Raw genomic sequence first — 27,164 nt, 5'->3', positions numbered from 1 at the left:
GTCCATTTTGGAAGGACAAATAAGAATGCGGAATACAGGGTTAATGGTAGGGTTCTTGGTCAGGTGGAGGAACAGAGGGATCTTGGGGTCTATGTACATCGATCTTTGAAGGTTGCCACTCAGGTGGATAGAGTTTGTAAGAAGGCCTATGGAGTATTATCGTTCATTAGCAGAGGGATTGAATTCAAGAGTCGTGAGGTGATGTTGCAGCTGTACAGGACTTTGGTTAGGCCACATTTGGAGTACTGTGTGCAGTTCTGGTCGCCTCACTTTAGGAAAGATGTGGAAGCTTTGGAGAGGGTGCAGAGAAGATTTACCAGGAAGTTGCCTAGAATGGAGAATAGGTCGTACGAGGATAGGTTGAGAGTTCTCGGCCTTTTCTCATTGGAACGGCGAAGGATGAGGGGTGACTTGATAGAGGTTTATAAGATGATCAGAGGAATAGATAGACAGTCAGAAACTTTTTCCCCGGGTACAACAGAGTGTTACAAGGGGACATAAATTTAAGGTGAAGGGTGGAAGGTATAGGGGAGATGTCAGGGGTGGGTTTTTTACCCAGAGAGTGGTGGGGGCATGGAATGCGCTGCCCGAGGGAGTGGTAGAGTCAGATTCATTGGCGACCTTTAAGCGGCATTTGGATAGGTACATGGATGGGTGCTTAATCTAGGATAGAAGTTCGGCACAACATCGTGGGCCGAAGGGCCTGTTCTGTGCTGTATTGTTCTATGTTCTATAAATGTGCGTGCGTGTCTGTGTGACTGTGCGTGCGCGTCTGCGTGTGCATATGACTGTGTACGCATGTCTGTGTGCGTATGACTGTGCGCACGGGTGTCTCTGTGCATGTGACTACGTGCGTATCTGTGTGCGTGACTGCGTGCGTGTGTGTGCCTGTGACTGTGTGCACGCCTGTGTGCGTGCAAGTGTGTGCGCGTGTGACTGTGCGTGCGCGAGAGTGACTGCGTGCGAGTGTATGTGCGTGCGTGTCTGTGTGACTGTGCGTGCGCGTCTGCACGAGTGTGCGCGCGCGTCTGACTGTGTACGCATGTCTGTGTGCGTGCGACTGCGTGCACGTGTGCGTGCGACTGTAAGTGCACGTGACACTGTGCGTGCACGTGTCTGTGTGCGCGTGTCTGTCTGTGTCTGTGCATGTGCATGACTGTGCGCATGTGACTGCGTGCATGTCTGTGTGCGTGTGACTATGCGTGTGTGTCTCTGTGCGTGTGCGTGCGCATCTGTGTGCGCGTGTGAATGTTTGTGCATGCCTGTGCACACGTGTCCCTGTGTGCGTGTGTGTTAGTGATTGCGTGGATGAGAGTGTGAGAGATTCCCAGAGAGAGAGACATCGGGGCAACACGGGGAGGGTGGTGGGGGGGGGGGGATGGGGGAAGGGGGGGAAGAGAGTGGGGGAGGGAGGGAGGATGGGGGAAGGACAGGGAGGGAGCGTGTGTGGTGTGTGTTTGGTGGCAGGAGACACGTGTGAGTGTGTGTTTGGAAGGGATAGAGACACCAGCCCCTCGGTGGGGACCACAGACTCACACAGAGACCCAGACTCCAAAAGACATTGTTTTATTGTTTCAACACCCTCCAGGTCAGGGCACCTCTCCGAAGGGAATCGAAGCTGTGGGATGGAGGGAGGGAGGGAGAGATGGGACAGTCGAGGAGGTGATTCACTGGCGGTTCCTGGGGTCACTCCCATTTCACCGTCTCCTTCGGAACGCTGTCAGGAAGAAAGATCTGTCAGGATAGGGAGACGGGAACTGTGCACGGTGCTCCGAGTGTGGGTCTGACCCAGGGATAGGGAGACAGGAACTGTGCACGGTGCTCCGAGTGTGGGTCTGACCCAGGGATAGGGAGACAGGAACTGTGCACGGTGCTCCGAGTATGGGTCTGACCCAGGGATAGGGAGACGGGAACTGTGCACGGTGCTCCGAGTGTGGGTCTGACCCAGGGATAGGGAGATGGGAACTGTACACGGTGCTCAGAGTGTGGGTCTGACCCAGGGATAGGGAGACGGGAACTCTGCACGGTGCTCCGAGTGTGGGTCTGACCCAGGGATAGGGAGATGGGAACTGTACACGGTGCTCCGAGTGTGGGTCTGACCCAGGGATAGGGAGACGGGAACTCTGCACGGTGCTCCGAGTGTGGGTCTGACCCAGGGGGATAGGGAGACGGGAACTGTTCACGGTGCTCCGAGTGTGGGTCTGACCCAGGGGGATAGGGAGACGGGAACTGTGCACGGTGTTCCGAGTGTAGGTCTGACCCAGGGATAGGGAGACAGGAACTGTGCACGGTGCTCCGAGTGTAGGTCTGACCCAGGGATAGGGAGACAGGAACTGTGCACGGTGCTCCGAGTGTAGGTCTGACCCAGGGGGATAGGGAGACAGGAACTGTGCACGGTGTTCCGAGTGTAGGTCTGACCCAGGGATAGGGAGACAGGAACTGTGCACGGTGCTCCGAGTGTAGGTCTGACCCAGGGGGATAGGGAGACGGGAACTGTGCACGGTGTTCCGAGTGTAGGTCTGACCCAGGGATAGGGAGACAGGAACTGTGCACGGTGCTCCGAGTGTGGGTCTGACCCAGGGGGATAGGGAGACGGGAACTGTGCACGGTGCTCCGAGTGTGGGTCTGACCCAGGGGGATAGGGAGACGGGAACTGTGCACGGTGTTCCGAGTGTAGGTCTGACCCAGGGATAGGGAGACAGGAACTGTGCACGGTGCTCCGAGTGTAGGTCTGACCCAGGGGGATAGTGAGACAGGAACTGTGCACAGTGCTCCGAGTGTAGGTCTGACCCAGGGGGATAGGGAGATGGGAACTGTGCACGGTGCTCCGAGTGTGGGTCTGACCCAGGGATATGGAGATGGGAACTGTGCACGGTGCTCCGAGTGTGGGTCTGACCCAGGGGGATAGGGAGACGGGAACTGTTCACGGTGCTCCGAGTGTGGGTCTGACCCAGGGGGATAGGGAGACGGGAACTGTGCACGGTGTTCCGAGTGTAGGTCTGACCCAGGGATAGGGAGACAGGAACTGTGCACGGTGCTCCGAGTGTAGGTCTGACCCAGGGATAGGGAGACAGGAACTGTGCACGGTGCTCCGAGTGTAGGTCTGACCCAGGGGGATAGGGAGACAGGAACTGTGCACGGTGTTCCGAGTGTAGGTCTGACCCAGGGATAGGGAGACAGGAACTGTGCACGGTGCTCTGAGTGTAGGTCTGACCCAGGGGGATAGGGAGACGGGAACTGTGCACGGTGTTCCGAGTGTAGGTCTGACCCAGGGATAGGGAGACAGGAACTGTGCACGGTGCTCCGAGTGTGGGTCTGACCCAGGGGGATAGGGAGACGGGAACTGTGCACGGTGCTCCGAGTGTGGGTCTGACCCAGGGGGATAGGGAGACGGGAACTGTGCACAGTGTTCCGAGTGTAGGTCTGACCCAGGGATAGGGAGACAGGAACTGTGCACGGTGCTCCGAGTGTAGGTCTGACCCAGGGGGATAGTGAGACAGGAACTGTGCACGGTGCTCCGAGTGTAGGTCTGACCCAGGGGGATAGGGAGATGGGAACTGTGCACGGTGCTCCGAGTGTGGGTCTGACCCAGGGATATGGAGATGGGAACTGTGCACGGTGCTCCGAGTGTGGGTCTGACCCAGGGGTAGGGAGACGGGAACTGTGCACGGTGCTCCGAGTGTGGGTCTGACCGAGGGGGATAGGGAGACAGGAACTGTGCACGGTGCTCCGAGTGTGGGTCTGACCCAGGGATAGGGAGACGGGAACTGTGCACGGTGCTCCGAGTGTGGGTCTGACCGAGGGGGATAGGGAGACAGGAACTGGGCACGGTGCTCCGAGTGTGGGTCTGACCCAGGGATAGGGAGACAGGAACTGTGCACGGTGTTCCGAGTGTGGGTCTAACCCAGGGGGATAGGGAGACGGGAACTGTGCACGGTGCTCCGAGTGTGGGTCTGACCCAGGGATAGGGAGACGGGAACTGTGCACGGTGCTCCGAGTGTGGGTCTGACCCAGGGGGATAGGGAGACGGGAACTGTGCACGGTGCTCCGCGTGTGGGTCTGACCGAGGGGGATAGGGAGACGGGAACTGTGCACGGTGCTCCGAGCGTGGGTCTGACCCAGGGATAGGGAGACGGGAACTGTGCACGGTGCTCCGAGTGTGGGTCTGACCGAGGGGGATAGCGAGACGGGAACTGTGCACGGTGCTCCGAGTGTGGGTCTGACCCAGGGACAGAGATGTGTACTGACCTTTGCCCTTGTGTTTCCGGACAATTTTCCTCTTCTTTGGCCTTGGTGCGGATTCCTGGAAGAGAATCAGGAGAGATTCAATTTCCCAGGATTCTCAGTGACCTGATGTAATCACCTTCAAACCATTAACCCTCCCCCCAACGCACCAGGAGGGTCAGTGCAGAGGGAGTGGGCCCTGTCGGAGGGTCAGTGCTGAGGGAGTGGGCCCTGTCAGAGGGTCAGTGTTGAGGGAGTGAACCCTGTCGGAGGGTCAGTGCTGAGGGAGTGGGCCCTGTCGGAGGGTCAGTGCTGAGGGAGTGGGCCCTGTCGGAGGGTCAGTGTTGAGGGAGTGAACCCTGTCGGAGGGTCAGTGCTGAGGGAGTGGGCCCTGTTGGAGGGTCAGTGCTGAGGGAGTGGGCCCTGTCGGAGGGTCAGTGCTGAGGGAGTGGGCCCTGTCGGAGGGTCAGTGCTGAGGGAGTGGGCCCTGTCGGAGGGTCAGTGCTGAGGGAGTGGGCCCTGTCGGAGGGTCAGTGCTGAGGGAGTGGGCCCTGTCGGAGGGTCAGTGCTGAGGGAGTGGGCCCTGTCGGAGGGTCAGTGCTGAGGGAGTGGGCACTGTCGGAGGGTCAGTGCTGAGGGAGCGGGGTACACTCAGACAGGGACGGGGTAACGAGGGGGAGCGAGTTGCTCGTGTCCTCACCGAGTCCCCGGCCTCTCCAGTCAGGACGGAGACGTTCCCGAAGTGGGTGAGTGATCCCAGTTGGGACGTCATCGCCAGGGATCGTCTCCCTCTGTCCCTCTGGGTCTTCGTCACGTTCAACCGAATCATCATGGCCTCCTCATACTGCATCCTGTTCGGGGGGGGGAGGGAGGGGGGAGGGGGAGGGGGGGGGGGGGGGGGGAGGGGAGGGAGGGGGGAGGGGAGGGGGGGGAGGGGAGGGGGGGAGGGAGGGGGGAGGGAGGAAGATGGAGACGGAGAGCTGTGAATAACTCTGTCACAGTTCGTGACCCCCACCCCCAGCCCCTCCCTGTGATCAGGACCCAGCCCACAGTCCCGACCATTCGGCCCCTCCACCGCTGCTCCTGGCTGCCCAGCAGCCTCCCTCCGTCTTTGCCCCCCTCCCTCGATCCACCAAACACATCCCTCCCTCCCCCCACCCCCCTGCCCCCACACGGAGACCATTCAGAGAGAATTCTGACAGTGTGGAAGGTAGCCACTCGGTCCATCGACACCACTACCCGATCCCTGCAACCCTCCATGTCCCACGGCCAATCCCACCCTGACCTGTACATCCCTGGGCACTATGGGTAATTTAGCATGGCCAATCCCACCCTGACCTGTACATCCCTGGGCACTATGGGTAATTTAGCATGGCCAATCCACCCTAACCTGCACATCCCTGGGGCACTATGGGTAATTTAGCACGGCCAATCCCACCCTGACCTACACATCCCTGGGGCACTATGGGTAATGGAGCACGGCCAATCCCACCCTGACCTACACATCCCTGGGGCACTATGGGTAATGGAGCACGGCCAATCCCACCATGACCTACACAGCCCTGGGGCACTATGGGTAATGGAGCACGGCCAATCCACCCTAACCTGCACATCCCTGGGGCACTATGGGTAATTTCCCACGGTCAATCCCACCCTAACCTGCCCATCCCTGGGGCACTATGGGTAATTTCCCACGGTCAATCCCACCCTAACCTGCCCATCCCTGGGGCACTATGGGTAATTTAGCATGGCCAATCCACCCTAACCTGCACATCCCTGGGCACTATGGGTAATTGAATGTGGCCAATCCACCCCAACCTGCCCATCCCTGGGGCACTATGGGTAATTGAATGTGGCCAATCTGCCCTCTATACTGAATGCTGCCCCCCACTGTGGTAGACCTGCCTGTGAGCGTGCTCGCGGTCCTGCCGCATGGTATGATGTTCTCGGCCTTCCCTGAGCTCCTCAGGAGCGTCGGTGTATTGTTCACGGAGCTCCCGGATCACGGAGCCCCCCAGGGCTCGCTTCTGGGCTCTCTCCAACAGGCGCTGCTCCTGCTCGGACTTGGACCGGTCTGAGTCTGGGAGGGACACAGACAGAGAGAGAGAGAGACACATGGTGGGTCATCGCCGGGGGGGGGGGGGGAGAGGGGGGGGGGGAGAGAGGGGGGGGGGCGGAGAGGGGGGGGGCGGAGAGGGGGGGGGCGGAGAGGGGGGGCGGAGAGGGGGGGGCGGAGAGGGGGGGGCGGAGAGGGGAGGGGAGGGGGGGTGGAGGGGGGGTGGAGAGGGGTGTTGGGGGGGCGGGGGGAGGGAGGGAAATATACACACGGCTGGGACACAGACTGGGACACGGACACACACACAGACTGGGACACGGACACACACACAGACTGGGACACGGACACACACACACACACACACAGACAGACTGGGACACGGACACACACACACACAGACTGGGACACGGACACACACACAGACTGGGACACGGACACACACACACAGACACACACAGACTGGGACACGGACACACACACACACAGACTGGGACACGGACACACACACAGACTGGGACACGGACACACACACAGACTGGGACACGGACACACACACACACAGACTGGGACACGGACACACACACAGACTGGGACACGGACACACACACACAGACACACACAGACTGGGACACGGACACACACACACACAGACTGGGACACGGACACACACACAGACTGGGACACGGACACACACACACAGACACACACAGACTGGGACACGGACACACACACACACACACACAGACTGGGACACGGACACACACACACACACACACAGACTGGGACACGGACACACACACACACACACACAGACTGGGACACGGACACACACACACACACACACAGACTGGGACACGGACACACACACAGACTGGGACACGGACACACACACACACACAAACAGACTGGGACACGGACACACACACAGACTGGGACACGGACACACACACACAGACACACACAGACTGGGACACGGACACACACACACACAGACTGGGACACGGACACACACACACACACACACAGACTGGGACACGGACACACACACAGACTGGGACACGGACACACACACACACACACACAGACTGGGACACGGACACACACACAGACTGGGACACACACACACACACACACAGACTGGGACACGGACACACACACACAGACACACACAGACTGGGACACGGACACACACACACACAGACTGGGACACGGACACACACACACACACACACACACAGACTGGGACACGGACACACACAGACTGGGACACGGACACACACACACACACACACACACACACAGACTGGGACACGGACACACACACACACAGACTGGGACACAGACTGGGACACGGACACACACACACACACACACAGACTGGGACACGGACACACACACAGACTGGGACACGGACACACACACACACACAAACAGACTGGGACACGGACACACACACACACACACACACACACAGACTGGGACACGGACACACACACACACACACACACACAGACTGGGACACGGACACACACACACACACACACACACAGACTGGGACACGGACACACACACAGACTGGGACACGGACACACACACAGACTGGGACACGGACACACACACAGACTGGGACACGGACATACACACACTGGGACACGGACACACACACACACACAGACTGGGACACGGACACACACACACACACAGACTGGGACACGGACACACACACACACACACACAGACTGGGACACGGACACGGACACACACACACACAGACTGGGACACGGACACACACACACACAGACTGGGACACGGACACACACACACACACAGACTGGGACACGGACACACACACACAGACAGACTGGGACACGGACACACACACACACAGACTGGGACACGGACACACACACACACACACACAGACTGGGACACGGACACACACACAGACTGGGACACGGACACACACACACACACAAACAGACTGGGACACGGACACACACACAGACTGGGACACGGACACACACACACACACACAAACAGACTGGGACACGGACACACACACACACACACACACACTGGGACACGGACACGGACACACACACACACAGACTGGGACACGGACACACACACACACACAGACTGGGACACGGACACGGACACACACACACACACACACACACAGACTGGGACACGGACACACACACACACAGACTGGGACACGGACACACACACACACACAGACTGGGACACGGACACACACACACAGACAGACTGGGACACGGACACACACACACACACACACAGACTGGGACACGGACACACACACACACACACAGACTGGGACACGGACACACACACACACACACACACACACAGACTGGGACACGGACACACACACACAGACTGGGACACGGACACACACACACAGACTGGGACACGGACACACACACACACACACACAGACTGGGACACGGACACACACACACAGACTGGGACACGGACGGACACACACACACACACACACACACAGACTGGGACACGGACGGACACACACACACACACACACACAGACTGGGACACGGACACACACACACAGACTGGGACACGGACACACACACACAGACTGGGACACGGACGGACACACACACACACACAGACTGGGACACGGACGGACACACACACACACACAGACTGGGACACGGACACACACACACACACACACACACACAGACTGGGACACGGACACACACACACACACAGACTGGGACACGGACACACACACACACACAGACTGGGACACGGACACACACACACACACAGACTGGGACACGGACACACACACACAGACTGGGACACGGACACACACACACAGACTGGGACACGGACACACACACACAGACTGGGACACGGACACACACACACACACACACACACACACACAGACTGGGACACGGACACACACACACACAGACTGGGACACGGACGGACACACACACACACACACACACACAGACTGGGACACGGACACACACACACAGACTGGGACACGGACGGACACACACACACACACACACAGACTGGGACACGGACACACACACACACACACAGACTGGGACACGGACACACACACACACACACAGACTGGGACACGGACACACACACACACACACACAGACTGGGACACGGACACACACACACACACAGACTGGGACACGGACACACACACACACACACACAGACTGGGACACGGACACACACACACACACAGACTGGGACACGGACACACACACACACACAGACTGGGACACGGACACACACACACACACAGACTGGGACACGGACACACACACACACACAGACTGGGACACGGACACACACACACACACACACACACACACAGACTGGGACACGGACACACACACACACAGACTGGGACACGGACACACACACACAGACTGGGACACGGACACACACACACAGACTGGGACACGGACACACACACACACACAGACTGGGACACGGACACACACACACACACAGACTGGGACACGGACACACACACACACACAGACTGGGACACGGACACACACACACACACACACACACAGACTGGGACACGGACACACACACACACAGACTGGGACACGGACGGACACACACACACACACACACAGACTGGGACACGGACACACACACACACACTGGGACACACACACACACAGACAGACTGGGACACACACACACACACACAGACTGGGACACGGACACACACACACACTGGGACACACACACACACAGACAGACTGGGACACACACACACACACAGACAGACTGGGACACACACACACACACACAGACAGACTGGGACACGGACACACACACACACAGACTGGGACACGGACGGACACACACACACACACACTGGGACACACACACACACACACTGGGACACGGACACACACACACACTGGGACACACACACACACAGACAGACTGGGACACACACACACACAGACAGACTGGGACACACACACACACACACACACTGGGACACACACACACACACACACACTGGGACACACACACACACACACTGGGACACACACACACACACACACACACACTGGGACACACACACACACACACACAGACTGGGACACACACACACACACACAGACTGGGACACACACACACACACACAGACTGGGACACACACACACACACACAGACTGGGACACACACACACACACACACAGACTGGGACACACACACACACACACAGACTGGGACACACACACACACACAGACTGGGGGACACACACACACACACAGACTGGGGGACACACACACACACACAGACTGGGGGACACACACACACACACAGACTGGGGGACACACACACACACAGACTGGGGGACACACACACACACACAGACTGGGGGACACACACACACACACAGACTGGGGGACACACACACACACACAGACTGGGGGACACACACACACACACAGACTGGGGGACACACACACACACACAGACTGGGGGACACACACACACACACAGACTGGGGGACACACACACACACACAGACTGGGGGACACACACACACACACAGACTGGGGGACACACACACACACACAGACTGGGGGACACACACACACACACAGACTGGGGGACACACACACACACACAGACTGGGGGACACACACACACACACAGACTGGGGGACACACACACACACACAGACTGGGGGACACACACACACACACAGACTGGGGGACACACACACACACACAGACTGGGGGACACACACACACACACAGACTGGGGGACACACACACACACACAGACTGGGGGACACACACACACACAGACTGGGACTGGGACACGGACACACACACAGACTGGGACTGGGACACGGACACACACACAGACTGGGACACGGACACACACAGTCTGGGACACACACACACACAGTCTGGGACACACACACACACAGTCTGGGACACACACACACACAGTCTGGGACACACACACACACAGTCTGGGACACACACACACACAGTCTGGGACACACACACACACAGTCTGGGACACACAGACTGGGACACACAGACACACAGACTGGGACACACAGACACACAGACTGGGACACACAGACACACAGACTGGGACACACAGACACACACAGACTGGGACACACACACACACACAGACTGGGACACACACACACACACAGAGACTGGGACACACACACACACACAGAGACTGGGACACACACACACACACAGAGACTGGGACACACACACACACACACACAGACTGGGACACACACACACACACACACAGACTGGGACACACACACACACACACACACACACAGACTGGGACACACACACACACACACAGACTGGGACACACACACACACACACAGACTGGGACACACACACACACACAGACTGGGGGACACACACACACAGACTGGGGGACACACACACACAGACTGGGGGACACACACACACACACAGACTGGGGGACACACACACACACACAGACTGGGGGACACACACACACACACAGACTGGGGGACACACACACACACACAGACTGGGGGACACACACACACACACAGACTGGGGGACACACACACACACACAGACTGGGGGACACACACACACACACAGACTGGGGGACACACACACACACACACAGACTGGGGGACACACACACACACACAGACTGGGGGACACACACACACACACAGACTGGGGGACACACACACACACACAGACTGGGGGACACACACACACACACAGACTGGGGGACACACACACACACACAGACTGGGGGACACACACACACACACAGACTGGGGGACACACACACACACACAGACTGGGGGACACACACACACACACAGACTGGGGGACACACACACACACACAGACTGGGGGACACACACACACACACAGACTGGGGGACACACACACACACACAGACTGGGGGACACACACACACACACAGACTGGGGGACACACACACACACACACACAGACTGGGGGACACACACACACACACAGACTGGGGGACACACACACACACACAGACTGGGGGACACACACACACACACAGACTGGGGGACACACACACACACACAGACTGGGGGACACACACACACACACAGACTGGGGGACACACACACACACACAGACTGGGGGACACACACACACACACAGACTGGGGGACACACACACACACACAGACTGGGGGACACACACACACACACAGACTGGGGGACACACACACACACACAGACTGGGGGACACACACACACACACAGACTGGGGGACACACACACACACACAGACTGGGGGACACACACACACACACAGACTGGGGGACACACACACACACACAGACTGGGGGACACACACACACACACAGACTGGGGGACACACACACACACACAGACTGGGGGACACACACACACACACAGACTGGGGGACACACACACACACACAGACTGGGGGACACACACACACACACAGACTGGGGGACACACACACACACACAGACTGGGGGACACACACACACACACAGACTGGGGGACACACACACACACACAGACTGGGGGACACACACACACACACAGACTGGGGGACACACACACACACACAGACTGGGGGACACACACACACACACAGACTGGGGGACACACACACACACACAGACTGGGGGACACACACACACACACAGACTGGGGGACACACACACACACACAGACTGGGGGACACACACACACACACAGACTGGGGGACACACACACACACACAGACTGGGGGACACACACACACACACAGACTGGGGGACACACACACACACACAGACTGGGGGACACACACACACACACAGACTGGGGGACACACACACACACACAGACTGGGGGACACACACACACACACAGACTGGGACTGGGACACGGACACACACACAGACTGGGACACGGACACGGACACACACACAGACTGGGACACGGACACACACAGACTGGGACACGGACACACACAGACTGGGACACGGACACACACAGACTGGGACACGGACACACACAGACTGGGACACGGACACACACAGACTGGGACACGGACACACACAGACTGGGACACGGACACACACAGACTGGGACACGGACACACACAGACTGGGACACGGACACACACAGACTGGGACACACACACACACAGACTGGGACACACACACACACAGACTGGGACACACACACACACAGACTGGGACACACACACACACAGACTGGGACACACAGACACACAGACTGGGACACACAGACACACAGACTGGGACACACAGACACACACAGACTGGGACACACAGACACACACAGACTGGGACACACAGACACACACAGAGACTGGGACACACACACACACACAGACTGGGACACACACACACACACACACACACACAGACTGGGACACACACACACACAGACTGGGACACACACACACACAGACTGGGACACACAGACACACAGACTGGGACACACAGACACACAGACTGGGACACACAGACACACACAGACTGGGACACACAGACACACACAGACTGGGACACACACACACACACAGAGACTGGGACACACACACACACACAGACTGGGACACACACACACACACACACACACAGACTGGGACACACACACACACAGACTGGGACACACACACACACACACACAGACTGGGGGACACACACACACAGACTGGGGGACACACACACACAGACTGGGACACACACACACACACACAGACTGGGACACACACACACACACACAGACTGGGACACACACACACACACACACAGACTGGGACACACACACACACACACAGACTGGGACACACACACACACACACAGACTGGGACACACACACACACACACAGACTGGGACACACACACACACACACACACACAGACTGGGGGACACACACACACAGACTGGGGGACACGGACACACACACAGACTGGGGGACACGGACACACACACAGACTGGGGGACACGGACACACACACAGACTGGGGGACACGGACACACACACAGACTGGGGGACACGGACACACACACAGACTGGGGGACACGGACACACACACAGACTGGGGGACACGGACACACACACAGACTGGGGGACACGGACACACACACAGACTGGGGGACACGGACACACACACAGACTGGGGGACACGGACACACACACAGACTGGGGGACACGGACACACACACAGACTGGGGGACACGGACACACACACAGACTGGGGGACACGGACACACACAGACTGGGACTGGGACACGGACACACACACACAGACTGGGACTGGGACACGGACACACACACACAGACTGGGACTGGGACACGGACACACACACACACAGACTGGGGGACACGGACACACACACACACGGACACACACACACACTGGGACTGGGACACGGACACACACACACACACAGACTGGGACACACACACACACAGACTGGGACACACACACACACAGACTGGGACACACACACACACAGACTGGGACACACACACACACAGACTGGGACACACACACACACAGACTGGGACACACACACACACAGACTGGGACACACACACACACAGACTGGGACACACACACACACACACACACACACAGACTGGGACACACGGACACACACACAGACTGGGACTGGGACACGGACACACACACACAGACTGGGACTGGGACACGGACACACACACAGACTGGGACACACACACACACACAGACTGGGGGACACACACACACACAGACTGGGACACACACACACACAGACTGGGACACACACACACACAGACTGGGACACACACACACACAGACTGGGACACACACACACACAGACTGGGACACACACACACAGACTGGGACACACACACACAGACTGGGACACACACACACACAGACTGGGACACACACACACACAGACTGGGACACACACACACACAGACTGGGACACACACACACACAGACTGGGACACACACACACACAGACTGGGACACACACACACACAGACTGGGACACACACACACACAGACTGGGACACACACACACACAGACTGGGACACACACACACACAGACTGGGACACACACACACACACAGACTGGGACACACACACACACAGACTGGGACACACACACACACAGACTGGGACACACACACACACAGACTGGGACACACACACACACAGACTGGGACACACACACACACAGACTGGGGCTGGGAGGGTCACACAACCTACTGTATGGCATTGGAACGAGCCGCGGGGGGACATAGACCTTCCTGGATTTCACCGACTCCGGCTTCTTCAGGATCATCTCACCCTCCAACTCTGACTCCTCGTCCCCCACCATCTGTAACACAGGCGGGGGGGGGGGTAGGAAAAGAGGGAGGGGGTAGAAAAGGGAGGGGGGGGGGTAGAAAAGGGAGGGGGGGAAGGGGGGGGAGAAAAAGAGGGAGGGGGGAGAAGGGGGGGGACGAGGGGGGGAGACGAGGGTGGGGGGGGGAGACGAGGGTGGGGGGGGGAGACGAGGGTGGGGGGGGGAGAGAGATGGTGGGGGGGGGAGAGAGAGGGTGGGGGGGGGGAGACAAGGGTGGGGGGGGGGGAGACAAGGGTGGGGGGGGGGAGACAAGGGTGGGGGGGGGGAGACAAGGGTGGGGGGGGGGAGACAAGGGTGGGGGGGGGGAGACAAGGGTGGGGGGGGGGAGACAAGGGTGGGGGGGGAGACAAGGGTGGGGGGGGGAGAGAGAGGGTGGGGGGGGGAGAGAGAGGGTGGGGGGGGAGAGAGAGGGTGGGGGGGGAGAGAGAGGGTGGGGGGGGAGAGAGAGGGTGGGGGGGGAGAGAGAGGGTGGGGGGGGGAGAGAGAGGGTGGGGGGGGGAGAGAGAGGGTGGGGGGGGGAGAGAGAGGGTGGGGGGGGGAGAGAGAGGGTGGGGGGGGGAGAGAGAGGGTGGGGGGGGGAGAGAGAGGGTGGGGGGGGGAGAGAGAGGGTGGGGGGGGGAGAGAGAGGGTGGGGGGGGGAGAGAGAGGGTGGGGGGGGAGAGAGAGGGTGGGGGGGGAGAGAGAGGGTGGGGGGGGGGAGAGAGAGGGTGGGGGGGGGAGAGAGAGAGGGTGGGGGGGGGAGAGAGAGAGGGTGGGGGGGGGGGGAGAGAGAGGGTGGGGGGGGGGGAGAGAGAGGGTGGGGGGGGGGAGAGAGAGGGTGGGGGGGGGGGAGAGAGAGGGTGGGGGGGGGGAGAGAGAGGGTGGGGGGGGGGAGAGAGAGGGTGGGGGGGGGGGAGAGAGAGGGTGGGGGGGGGGGAGAGAGAGGGTGGGGGGGGGGGGAGAGAGGGTGGGGGGGGGAGAGAGAGGGTGGGGGGGGGAGAGAGAGGGTGGGGGGGGGGAGAGAGAGGGTGGGGGGGGGAGAGAGAGGGTGGGGGGGGGAGAGAGAGGGTGGGGGGGGGAGAGAGAGGGTGGGGGGGGGAGAGAGAGGGTGGGGGGGGGAGAGAGAGGGTGGGGGGGGGAGAGAGAGGGTGGGGGGGGGAGAGAGAGGGTGGGGGGGGGGAGAGAGAGGGTGGGGGGGGGAGAGAGAGGGTGGGGGGGGGAGAGAGAGGGTGGGGGGGGGAGAGAGGGTGGGGGGGGGAGAGAGGGTGGGGGGGGGAGAGAGGGTGGGGGGGGGAGAGAGGGTGAGGGGGGAGAGAGAGGGTGAGGGGGGAGAGAGAGGGTGAGGGGGGGAGAGAGAGGGTGGGGGGGGGAGAGGTTGGGGGAGGGGAGGGAGTGGGCACAGTTGGAGGGTCAGTGCTGAGGGAGTGGGCCCTGTCGGAGGGTCAGTGCTGAGGGAGTGGGCCCTGTCGGAGGGTCAGTGCTGAGGGAGTGGGCCCTGTCGGAGGGTCAGTGCTGAGGGAGTGGGCCCTGTCGGAGGGTCAGTGCTGAGGGAGTGGGCCCTGTCGGAGGGTCAGTGCTGAGGGAGCGGGCACTGTCGGAGGGTCAGTGCTGAGGGAGCGGGCACTGTCGGAGGGTCAGTGCTGAGGGAGTGCCGCACTGTCGGAGGGTCAGTGTTGAGGGAGTGGGCCCTGTCGGAGGGTCAGTGCTGAGGGAGCGCCGCACTGTCGGAGGGTCAGTGCTGAGGGAGTGGGCCCTGTCGGAGGGTCAGTGCTGAGGGAGCGGGCACTGTCGGAGGGTCAGTGCTGAGGGAGCGGGCACTGTCGGAGGGTCAGTGCTGAGGGAGTGCCGCACTGTCGGAGGGTCAGTGTTGAGGGAGTGGGCACTGTCGGAGGGTCAGTGCTGAGGGAGTGGGCACTGTCGGAGGGTCAGTGCTGAGGGAGTGGGCACTGTCGGAGGGTCAGTGCTGAGGGAGTGGGCCCTGTCGGAGGGTCAGTGCTGAGGGAGTGGGCACTGTCAGAGGGTCAGTGCTGAGGGAGTGGGCCCTGTCGGAGGGTCAGTGCTGAGGGAGTGGGCCCTGTCGGAGGGTCAGTGCTGAGGGAGTGCCGCACTGTCGGAGGGTCAGTGCTGAGGGAGTGCCGCACTGTCGGAGGGTCAGTGCTGAGGGAGTGGGCCCTGTCGGAGGGTCAGTGCTGAGGGAGCGCCGCACGGTCGGAGGGTCAGTGCTGAGGGAGCGCCGCACTGTCGGAGGGTCAGTGCTGAGGGAGTGGGCACTGTCGGAGGGTCAGTGCTGAGGGAGCGCCGCACTGTCGGAGGGTCAGTGCTGAGGGAGCACTGCACTGTCGGAGGGTCAGTGCTGAGGGAGTGGGCACTGTCGGAGGGTCAGTGCTGACGGAGCGCCGCACTGTCGGAGGGTCAGTGCTGAGGGAGGGCCGCACTGTCGGAGGGTCAGTGCTGAGGGAGTGGGCCCTGTCGGAGGGTCAGTGCTGAGGGAGTGGGCCCTGTCGGGGGGTCAGTGCTGAGGGAGTGGGCCCTGTCGGAGGGTCAGTGCTGAGGGAGCGCCGCACTGTCGGAGGGTCAGTGCTGAGGGAGTGGGCCCTGTCGGAGGGTCAGTGCTGAGGGAGTGCCGCACTGTCGGAGGGTCAGTGCTGAGGGAGTGGGCCCTGTCGGAGGGTCAGTGCTGAGGGAGTGGGCCCTGTCGGGGGGTCAGTGCTGAGGGAGTGGGCCCTGTCGGAGGGTCAGTGCTGACGGAGTGGGCCCTGTCGGAGGGTCAGTGCAGAGGGAGTGGGCCCTGTCGGAGGGTCAGTGCTGAGGGAGTGGGCACTGTCGGAGGGTCAGTGCTGAGGGAGTGGGCACTGTCGGAGGGTCAGTGCTGAGGGAGGGCCGGACGATATGAGGCCATTCGGCCCTGTAATGTTGAATGCTCCTCACCTCAGTCAGCATGTTGGCAGGATTCGGTTTGAAGGCCAGAGGATTATTGTCAGCTGGAAGAGGGGAAAGACATTTATCACTGAGTTTTACCGACACAGAGAGAGAGAGAGGGAGAGGGGGCGAGACAGACAGGGAGAGGGGGCGAGACAGACAGGGAGAGGGCGCGACAGACAGGGAGAGGGGGCGAGACAGACAGGGAGAGGGCGCGACAGACAGGGAGAGGGGGCGCGACAGACAGGGAGAGGGGGCGAGACAGACAGGGAGAGGGGGCGAGACAGACAGGGAGAGGGGGCGAGACAGACAGGGAGAGGGGGCGAGACAGACAGGGAGAGGGGGCGAGACAGACAGGGAGAGGGGGCGAGACGGACAGGGAGAGGGGGCGAGACGGACAGGGAGAGGGGGCGAGACGGACAGGGAGAGGGGGCGAGACAGACAGGGAGAGGGGGCGAGACAGACAGGGAGAGGGGGCGAGACAGACAGGGAGAGGGGGCGAGACAGACAGGGAGAGGGGGCGAGACAGACAGGGAGAGGGGGCGAGACAGACAGGGAGAGGGGGCGAGACAGACAGGGAGAGGGGGCGAGACAGACAGGGAGAGGGGGCGAGACAGACAGGGAGAGGGGGCGAGACAGACAGGGAGAGGGGGCGAGACAGACAGGGAGAGGGGGCGAGACAGACAGGGAGAGGGGGCGAGACAGACAGGGAGAGGGGGCGAGACAGACAGGGAGAGGGGGCGAGACAGACAGGGAGAGGGGGCGAGACAGACAGGGAGAGGGGGCGAGACAGACAGGGAGAGGGGGCGAGACAGACAGGGAGAGGGGGCGAGACAGACAGGGAGAGGGGGCGAGACAGACAGGGAGAGGGGGCGAGACAGACAGGGAGAGGGGGCGAGACAGACAGGGAGAGGGGGCGAGACAGACGGGGAGAGGGGGCGAGACAGACGGGGAGAGGGGGCGAGACAGACGGGGAGAGGGGGCGAGACAGACGGGGAGAGGGGGCGAGACAGACGGGGAGAGGGGGCGAGACAGACGGGGAGAGGGGGCGAGACAGACGGGGAGAGGGGGCGAGACAGACGGGGAGAGGGGGCGAGACAGACGGGGAGAGGGGGCGAGACAGACGGGGAGAGGGGGCGAGACAGACGGGGAGAGGGGGCGAGACAGACGGGGAGAGGGGGCGAGACAGACGGGGAGAGGGGGCGAGACAGACGGGGAGAGGGGGCGAGACAGACGGGGAGAGGGGGCGAGACAGACGGGGAGAGGGGGCGAGACAGACGGGGAGAGGGGGCGAGACAGACGGGGAGAGGGGGCGAGACAGACGGGGAGAGGGGGCGAGACAGACGGGGAGAGGGGGCGAGACAGACGGGGAGAGGGGGCGAGACAGACGGGGAGAGGGGGCGAGACAGACGGGGAGAGGGGGCGAGACAGACAGGGAGAGGGGGCGAGACAGACAGGGAGAGGGGGCGAGACAGACAGGGAGAGGGGGCGAGACAGACAGGGAGAGGGGGCGAGACAGACAGGGAGAGGGGGCGAGACAGACAGGGAGAGGGGGCGAGACAGACAGGGAGAGGGGGCGAGACAGACAGGGAGAGGGGGCGAGACAGACAGGGAGAGGGGGCGAGACAGACAGGGAGAGGGGGCGAGACAGACAGGGAGAGGGGGCGAGACAGACAGGGAGAGGGGGCGAGACAGACAGGGAGAGGGGGCGACAGACAGGGAGAGGGGGCGACAGACAGGGAGAGGGGGCGACAGACAGGGAGAGGGCGCGACAGACAGGGAGAGGGCGCGACAGACAGGGAGAGGGCGCGACAGACAGGGAGAGGGCGCGACAGACAGGGAGAGGGCGCGACAGACAGGGAGAGGGCGCGACAGACAGGGAGAGGGCGCGACAGACAGGGAGAGGGCGCGACAGACAGGGAGAGGGCGCGACAGACAGGGAGAGGGCGCGACAGACAGGGAGAGGGCGCGACAGACAGGGAGAGGGCGCGACAGACAGGGAGAGGGCGCGACAGACAGGGAGAGGGCGCGACAGACAGGGAGAGGGCGCGACAGACAGGGAGAGGGGCGACAGACAGGGAGAGGGCGCGACAGACAGGGAGAGGGCGCGACAGACAGGGAGAGGGCGCGACAGACAGGGAGAGGGCGCGACAGACAGGGAGAGGGCGCGACAGACAGGGAGAGGGCGCGACAGACAGGGAGAGGGCGCGACAGACAGGGAGAGGGCGCGACAGACAGGGAGAGGGCGCGACAGACAGGGAGAGGGCGCGACAGACAGGGAGAGGGCGCGACAGACAGGGAGAGGGCGCGACAGACAGGGAGAGGGCGCGACAGACAGGGAGAGGGCGCGACAGACAGGGAGAGGGCGCGACAGACAGGGAGAGGGCGCGACAGACAGGGGGAGAGGGCGCGACAGACAGGGAGAGGGCGCGACAGACAGGGAGAGGGCGCGACAGACAGGGAGAGGGCGCGACAGACAGGGAGAGGGCGCGACAGACAGGGAGAGGGCGCGACAGACAGGGAGAGGGCGCGACAGACAGGGAGAGGGCGCGACAGACAGGGAGAGGGCGCGACAGACAGGGAGAGGGCGCGACAGACAGGGAGAGGGCGCGACAGACAGGGAGAGGGCGCGACAGACAGGGAGAGGGCGCGACAGACAGGGAGAGGGCGCGACAGACAGGGAGAGGGCGCGACAGACAGGGAGAGGGCGCGACAGACAGGGAGAGGGCGCGACAGACAGGGAGAGGGCGCGACAGACAGGGAGAGGGCGCGACAGACAGGGAGAGGGCGCGACAGACAGGGAGAGGGCGCGACAGACAGGGAGAGGGCGCGACAGACAGGGAGAGGGCGCGACAGACAGGGAGAGGGCGCGACAGACAGGGAGAGGGCGCGACAGACAGGGAGAGGGGGCGACAGACAGGGAGAGGGCGCGACAGACAGGGAGAGGGCGAGTACAGTTGTACAGTTGTGTACCGAGGGAGCCGGTGACAGTTGTTTTAATGAGTTTGTCGATCTGATAACGCAGTTTCTGATCGATCGGCCTCATCTTCTCCAGGACCTGGGAAAAGGAAACAGGACAAATCAAACTGATTCATCGCGGAAACTCTGTTATTCTGTATATAAACCCCACCCCGAACCCCTCGATTAGATTCCAGTCTGTAACTCCCTCCCCGGGGTATCTGTTACTCTGTATATAAACCCCACCCCGAACCCCTCGATTAGATTCCAGTCTGTAACTCCCTCCCCGGGGTATCTGTTATTCTGTGTATAAACCCCACCCCGAACCCCTCGATTAGATTCCAGTCTGTAACTCCCTCCCCGGGGTATCTGTTATTCTGTATATAAACCCCACCCCGAACCCCTCGATTAGATTCCAGTCTGTAACTCCCTCCCCGGGGTATCTGTTATTCTGTATATAAACCCCACCCCGAACCCCTCGATTAGATTCCAGTCTGTAACTCCCTCCCCCGGGGTATCTGTTATTCTGTATATAAACCCCACCCCGAACCCCTCGATTAGATTCCAGTCTGTAACTCCCTCCCCGGGGTATCTGTTATTCTGTATATAAACCCCACCCCAAACCGCTCGATTAGATTCCAGTCTGTAACTCCCTCCCCGGGGTATCTGTTATTCTGTATATAAACCCCACCCCGAACCCCTCGATTAGATTCCAGTCTGGAACTCCCTCCCCGGGGTATCTGTTATTCTGTATATAAACCCCACCCCGAACCCCTCGATTAGATTCCAGTCTGTAACCCCCTCCCGGGGTATCTGTTATTCTGTATATAAACCCCACCCCGAACCCCTCGATTAGATTCCAGTCTGTAACCCCCTCCCGGGGTATCTGTTATTCTGTATATAAACCCCACCCCGAACCCCTCGATTAGATTCCAGTCTGTAACCCCCTCCCGGGGTATCTGTTATTCTGTATATAAACCCCACCCCGAACCCCTCGATTAGATTCCAGTCTGTAACTCCCTCCCCGGGGTATCTGTTATTCTGTATATAAACCCCACCCCGAACCCCTCGATTAGATTCCAGTCTGTAACTCCCTCCCCGGGGTATCTGTTATTCTGTATATAAACCCCACCCCGAACCCCTCGATTAGATTCCAGTCTGTAACTCCCTCCCCGGGGTATCTGTTATTCTGTATATAAACCCCACCCCGAACCCCTCGATTAGATTCCAGTCTGTAACTCCCTCCCCGGGGTATCTGTTATTCTGTATATAAACCCCACCCCGAACCCCTCGATTAGATTCCAGTCTGTAACTCCCTCCCCGGGGTATCTGTTATTCTGTATATAAACCCCACCCCGAACCCCTCGATTAGATTCCAGTCTGTAACTCCCTCCCCGGGGTATCTGTTATTCTGTATATAAACCCCACCCCGAACCCCTCGATTAGATTCCAGTCTGTAACTCCCTCCCCGGGGTATCTGTTATTCTGTATATAAACCCCACCCCGAACCCCTCGATTAGATTCCAGTCTGTAACTCCCTCCCCGGGGTATCTGTTATTCTGTATATAAACCCCACCCCGAACACCTCGATTAGATTCCAGTCTGTAACTCCCTCCCCGGGGTATCTGTTATTCTGTATATAAACCCCACCCTGAACCCCTCGATTAGATTCCAGTCTGTGACTCCCTTCCCGGTGTATCTGTTATTCTGTATATAAACCCCACCCTGAACCCCTCGATTAGATTCCAGTCTGTAACTCATTCCCCGGGGTATCTGTTATTCTGTATATAAACCCCACCCTGAACCCCTCGATTAGATTCCAGTCTGTAACTCCCTCCCCGGGGTATCTGTTATTCTGTATATAAACCACCCCGAACCCCTCAATTAGATTCCAGTCTGAAACTCCCTCCCCGGGGTATCTGTTATTCTGTATATAAACCCCACCCCGAACCCCTCGATTAGATTCCAGTCTGTGACTCCCTCCCGGGGGTATCTGTTATTCTGTATATAAACCACCCCGAACCCCTCGATTAGATTCCAGTCTGTTCCCCCCTCCCCGGGGTATCTGTTATTCTGTATATAAACCCCAACCCGAACCCCTCGATTAGATTCCAGTCTGTAACTCCCTCCCCGGGGTTTCTGTTATTCTGTATATAAACCCCACCCCGAACCCCTCGATTAGATTCCAGTCCGTAACTCCCTCCCGGGGTATCTGTTATTCTGTATATAAACCCCACCCCGAACCCCTCGATTACATTCCAGTCTGTAACTGCCTCCTGGGGTATCTGTTATTCTGTATATAAACCCCACCCTGAACCCCTCGATTAGATTCCAGTCTGTAACTCCCTCCCCGGGGTTTCTGTTATTCTGTATATAAACCCCACCGTGAAGCCCTCGATTAGATTCCAGTCTGTAACTCCCTCCCGGGGTATCTGTTATTCTGTATATAAACCCCACCCCGAACCCCTCGATTAGATTCCAGTCTGTAACTCCCTCCCCGGGGTATCTGTTGTTCTGTATATAAACCCCACCCTGAACCCCTCAATTAGGTTCCAGTGTGTAAATCCCTCCCCGGGGTATCTGTTATTCTGTATATAAACCCCACCCCGAACCCCTCGATTAGATTCCAGTCTGTAACTCCCTCCCCGGGGTATCTGTTATTCTGTATATAAACCCCACCCCGAACCCCTCGATTAGATTCCAGTCTGTAACTCCCTCCCCGGGGTATCTGTTATTCTGTATATAAACCCCACCCCGAACCCCTCGATTAGATTCCAGTCTGTAACTCCCTCCCCGGGGTATCTGTTATTCTGTATATAAACCCCACCCCGAACCCCTCGATTAGATTCCAGTCTGTAACTCCCTCCCCGGGGTATCTGTTAATCTGTATATACACCTCACCCTGAACCCCTCGATTAGATTCCAGTCTGTAACTCCCTCCCCGGGGTATCTGTTATTCTGTATATAAACCCCACCCCGAACCCCTCGATTACATTCCAGTCTGTAACTCCCTCCCCGGGGTATCTGTTATTCTGTATATAAACCCCACCCTGAACCCCTCGATTAGATTCCAGTCTGTAACTCCCTCCCCGGGGTATCTGTTATTCTGTATATAAACCCCACCCCGAACCCCTCGATTAGATTCCAGTCTATGATGAATGCCCCACCGTTCTCACTTCCACGAGCCGTAATACAGCAGGCTGCTCCCTCAGGGATCTGCCCAGCACCTTTTGCAGGATCGTGTAGGTAAGATCAGACAGATAAAGGGACAGCATCTGGTTCTTCACCTCCAGGAAGCTCAGTCCCTGTGGGGAGACAAACCACCATCAAACCGCCGCTCCCACACCGGCACTGACCCCCCCCTCCACGTCTCTGTAACCCCCCTCCCCGTCTCTGTAACCCCCCTCCCCACCCCCTCCCCGTCTCTGTAACCCCCCCTCCCCGTCTCTGTAACCCCCCTCCGCCCCCTCCCTGTCTCTGTAACCCCCCTCCACCCCCTCCCTGTCTCTGTAACCCCCCTCCACCCCCTCCCTGTCTCTGTAACCCCCCTCCACCCCCTCCCTGTCTCTGTAACCCCCCTCCACCCCCTCCCTGTCTCTGTAACCCCCCTCCACCCCCTCCCTGTCTCTGTAACCCCCCTCCACCCCCTCCCTGTCTCTGTAACCCCCCTCCACCCCCTCCCTGTCTCTGTAACCCCCCTCCACCCCCTCCCTGTCTCTGTAACCCCCCTCCACCCCCTCCCTGTCCCTGTAACCCCCCTCCACCCCCTCCCTGTCTCTGTAACCCCCCTCCTCCCCCTCCCTGTCTCTGTAACCCCCCTCCACCCCCTCCCCATCTCTGTAACCCCCCCTCGGGGACTGACCTTGTCCGTCCGGAAAGTTCCCTCCCGGATTCTCCGAGTTAATCCGTTGATGTGATCAGAGACAGCAGCGACCTGTAACAGAGGGAGGGGAATGGAGTCAATAGGAGGCCATTCAGCCCGTCAGGCAGGAACAGGAGGCTGTTCCCCACCGCCCCGCCCCCGCCCTTTCCCATCAGCATGTACCCTGCACCTTTTTGTACGGGTCCTTCCCCCTCCCCCGCACCATCCCTTAACCCAGGAGTGGCAACCCTTCGGCCCCATTCTGCCCCCTGTACTAGCCCCACCACCTCCCTGTCCAGGTCTCTGGGATGTGTGGGGGGGCACGGGTGTGGGTTTGCTCTTTGTGGGGGGTGGGGGTCCAACCTGCCTCCCCACAAGGGGGGGGGGGGGGGGTAGGACGGAGGGGACACGGGGAGCTCGTGGATGGCTGACCCTTCGCCCCCGTTACTTCGTACTATCCCACTTCCCGCCGACCGCTTTTCCTGCTCTCCGGGACCCTAGACGGTGGGGGGGGGGGGGGGTTTATGTTTCGGTTGGCGGAGGAAGGGTGGGGGTCACACCTCCCTCGCCCACCCTTCCCCAGGGAGGGGAGGGAGGGAGACCCTTCGGCCCCTTTACCCCTGTACTAGCCCACCCCCCGTACCAACGCAGCTTTCTGGGTCTCTGCGGGTCGGGGAGGTGGGGGGGGGGAAAAGAGGCTGATGTATTTAAGTCTCTGGGTTGCCATCTTCTCTAACGCACCCCCCCCCCCCCACCACCCCCATTCCCCAGGGAGGGAGACCCTTCAGCCCCTTTCCCATCTGTACTAGCCCACCTCCTCCCCCCGTACACCACCAATCTGGGTCTCCGGGGGCACAGTTACGTCTCGGGGTTGCCATCTTTGGTAACACACCCCCCCCACCCACCGCCCCCTTCCCCAGGGAGGGGAGGGAGACCCTTCAGCCCCTTTCCCATCTGTACTAGCCCATCCCCACACACACACCACCAATCTGGGTCTCCGGGGGCACAGTTACGTCTCGGGGTTGCCATCTTTGGTAACACACACCCCCCCCCACCCACCGCCCCTTTCCCCAGGGAGGGGAGGGAGACCCTTCGGCCCCTTTACCCCTGTACTAGCCCACCCCCTCACCAATCCATCTTCCCATCTTTGGGAGTGAAGCTTGAGGTTGATGTTTTTTTTAAATTTAAATCTCTGGGTCCCTTCCCCCTTCCCCACCCAGGGGGAGTGGAGACCCTTCGGCCCCTCCCCCTGTACTAGCCCCTCAGTCTCTCTCTCTCTCTCTCTCTCTCTCTCTCTCTCCCCCCCCAGGGTGACGGTCCCCTGTCCCCCCCCCAGTCCCTCTCCCCCCCCCGGGGGGACCTGTCGGGTGAGCGCCCCCAGGGCCTCAGTCCCCGCCCGGGACCCGCTGTCAGGCGCCGCCGCCGCCATCATCATCATCGTGTGGGACCGGAAGGGGCGGGGGGGAAGGGTTTACCGGGGACACACACACTCACCGGAAGTGACGGTGCCGAGGAGGAGCTGGGCAAGTGACGGCCGGGAACAACCCCGGGACCGGAAGGGGCGGGGGGGAAGGGTTTACCGGGGACACACACTCTCACCGGAAGTGACGGTTCCGCGGGGTGGGGGGAACGCGGCAAGTGGCGGCCGGAAGCGGCCCCTTTTGGTGGGCGGAGCGACCACCGGAAGCGA

The 27,164-nt window shown here is 60.2% G+C and overlaps 1 protein-coding gene across 1 annotated transcript; it reads right to left on the bottom strand.

Annotated features, from left to right (window-relative positions):
* Nucleotides 1-1,550: 1,550 nt before the first annotated feature.
* On the bottom strand, nt 1,551-26,931 carry ngdn (neuroguidin, EIF4E binding protein). The gene is made up of 10 exons (XM_072555553.1): nt 26,835-26,931; nt 25,475-25,546; nt 24,780-24,917; nt 21,628-21,712; nt 18,664-18,716; nt 15,618-15,729; nt 6,130-6,304; nt 4,925-5,075; nt 4,249-4,303; nt 1,551-1,717 (listed from the first exon to the last, which is right to left on the bottom strand). The coding sequence occupies exons 1-10, from the start codon at nt 26,910-26,912 to the stop codon at nt 1,698-1,700; spliced, it is 939 nt and encodes a 312-aa protein (XP_072411654.1). The 5' UTR covers nt 26,913-26,931; the 3' UTR covers nt 1,551-1,697.
* Nucleotides 26,932-27,164: the final 233 nt, after the last annotated feature.

This window comes from Chiloscyllium punctatum, chromosome 36 (genome assembly GCF_047496795.1).
Source record: "Chiloscyllium punctatum isolate Juve2018m chromosome 36, sChiPun1.3, whole genome shotgun sequence".
Lineage (NCBI taxonomy): Eukaryota > Metazoa > Chordata > Chondrichthyes > Orectolobiformes > Hemiscylliidae > Chiloscyllium > Chiloscyllium punctatum.
The sequence above is the reverse complement of the archived record's forward strand: the minus strand, read 5'-3'. Positions and strand labels throughout refer to the sequence as shown.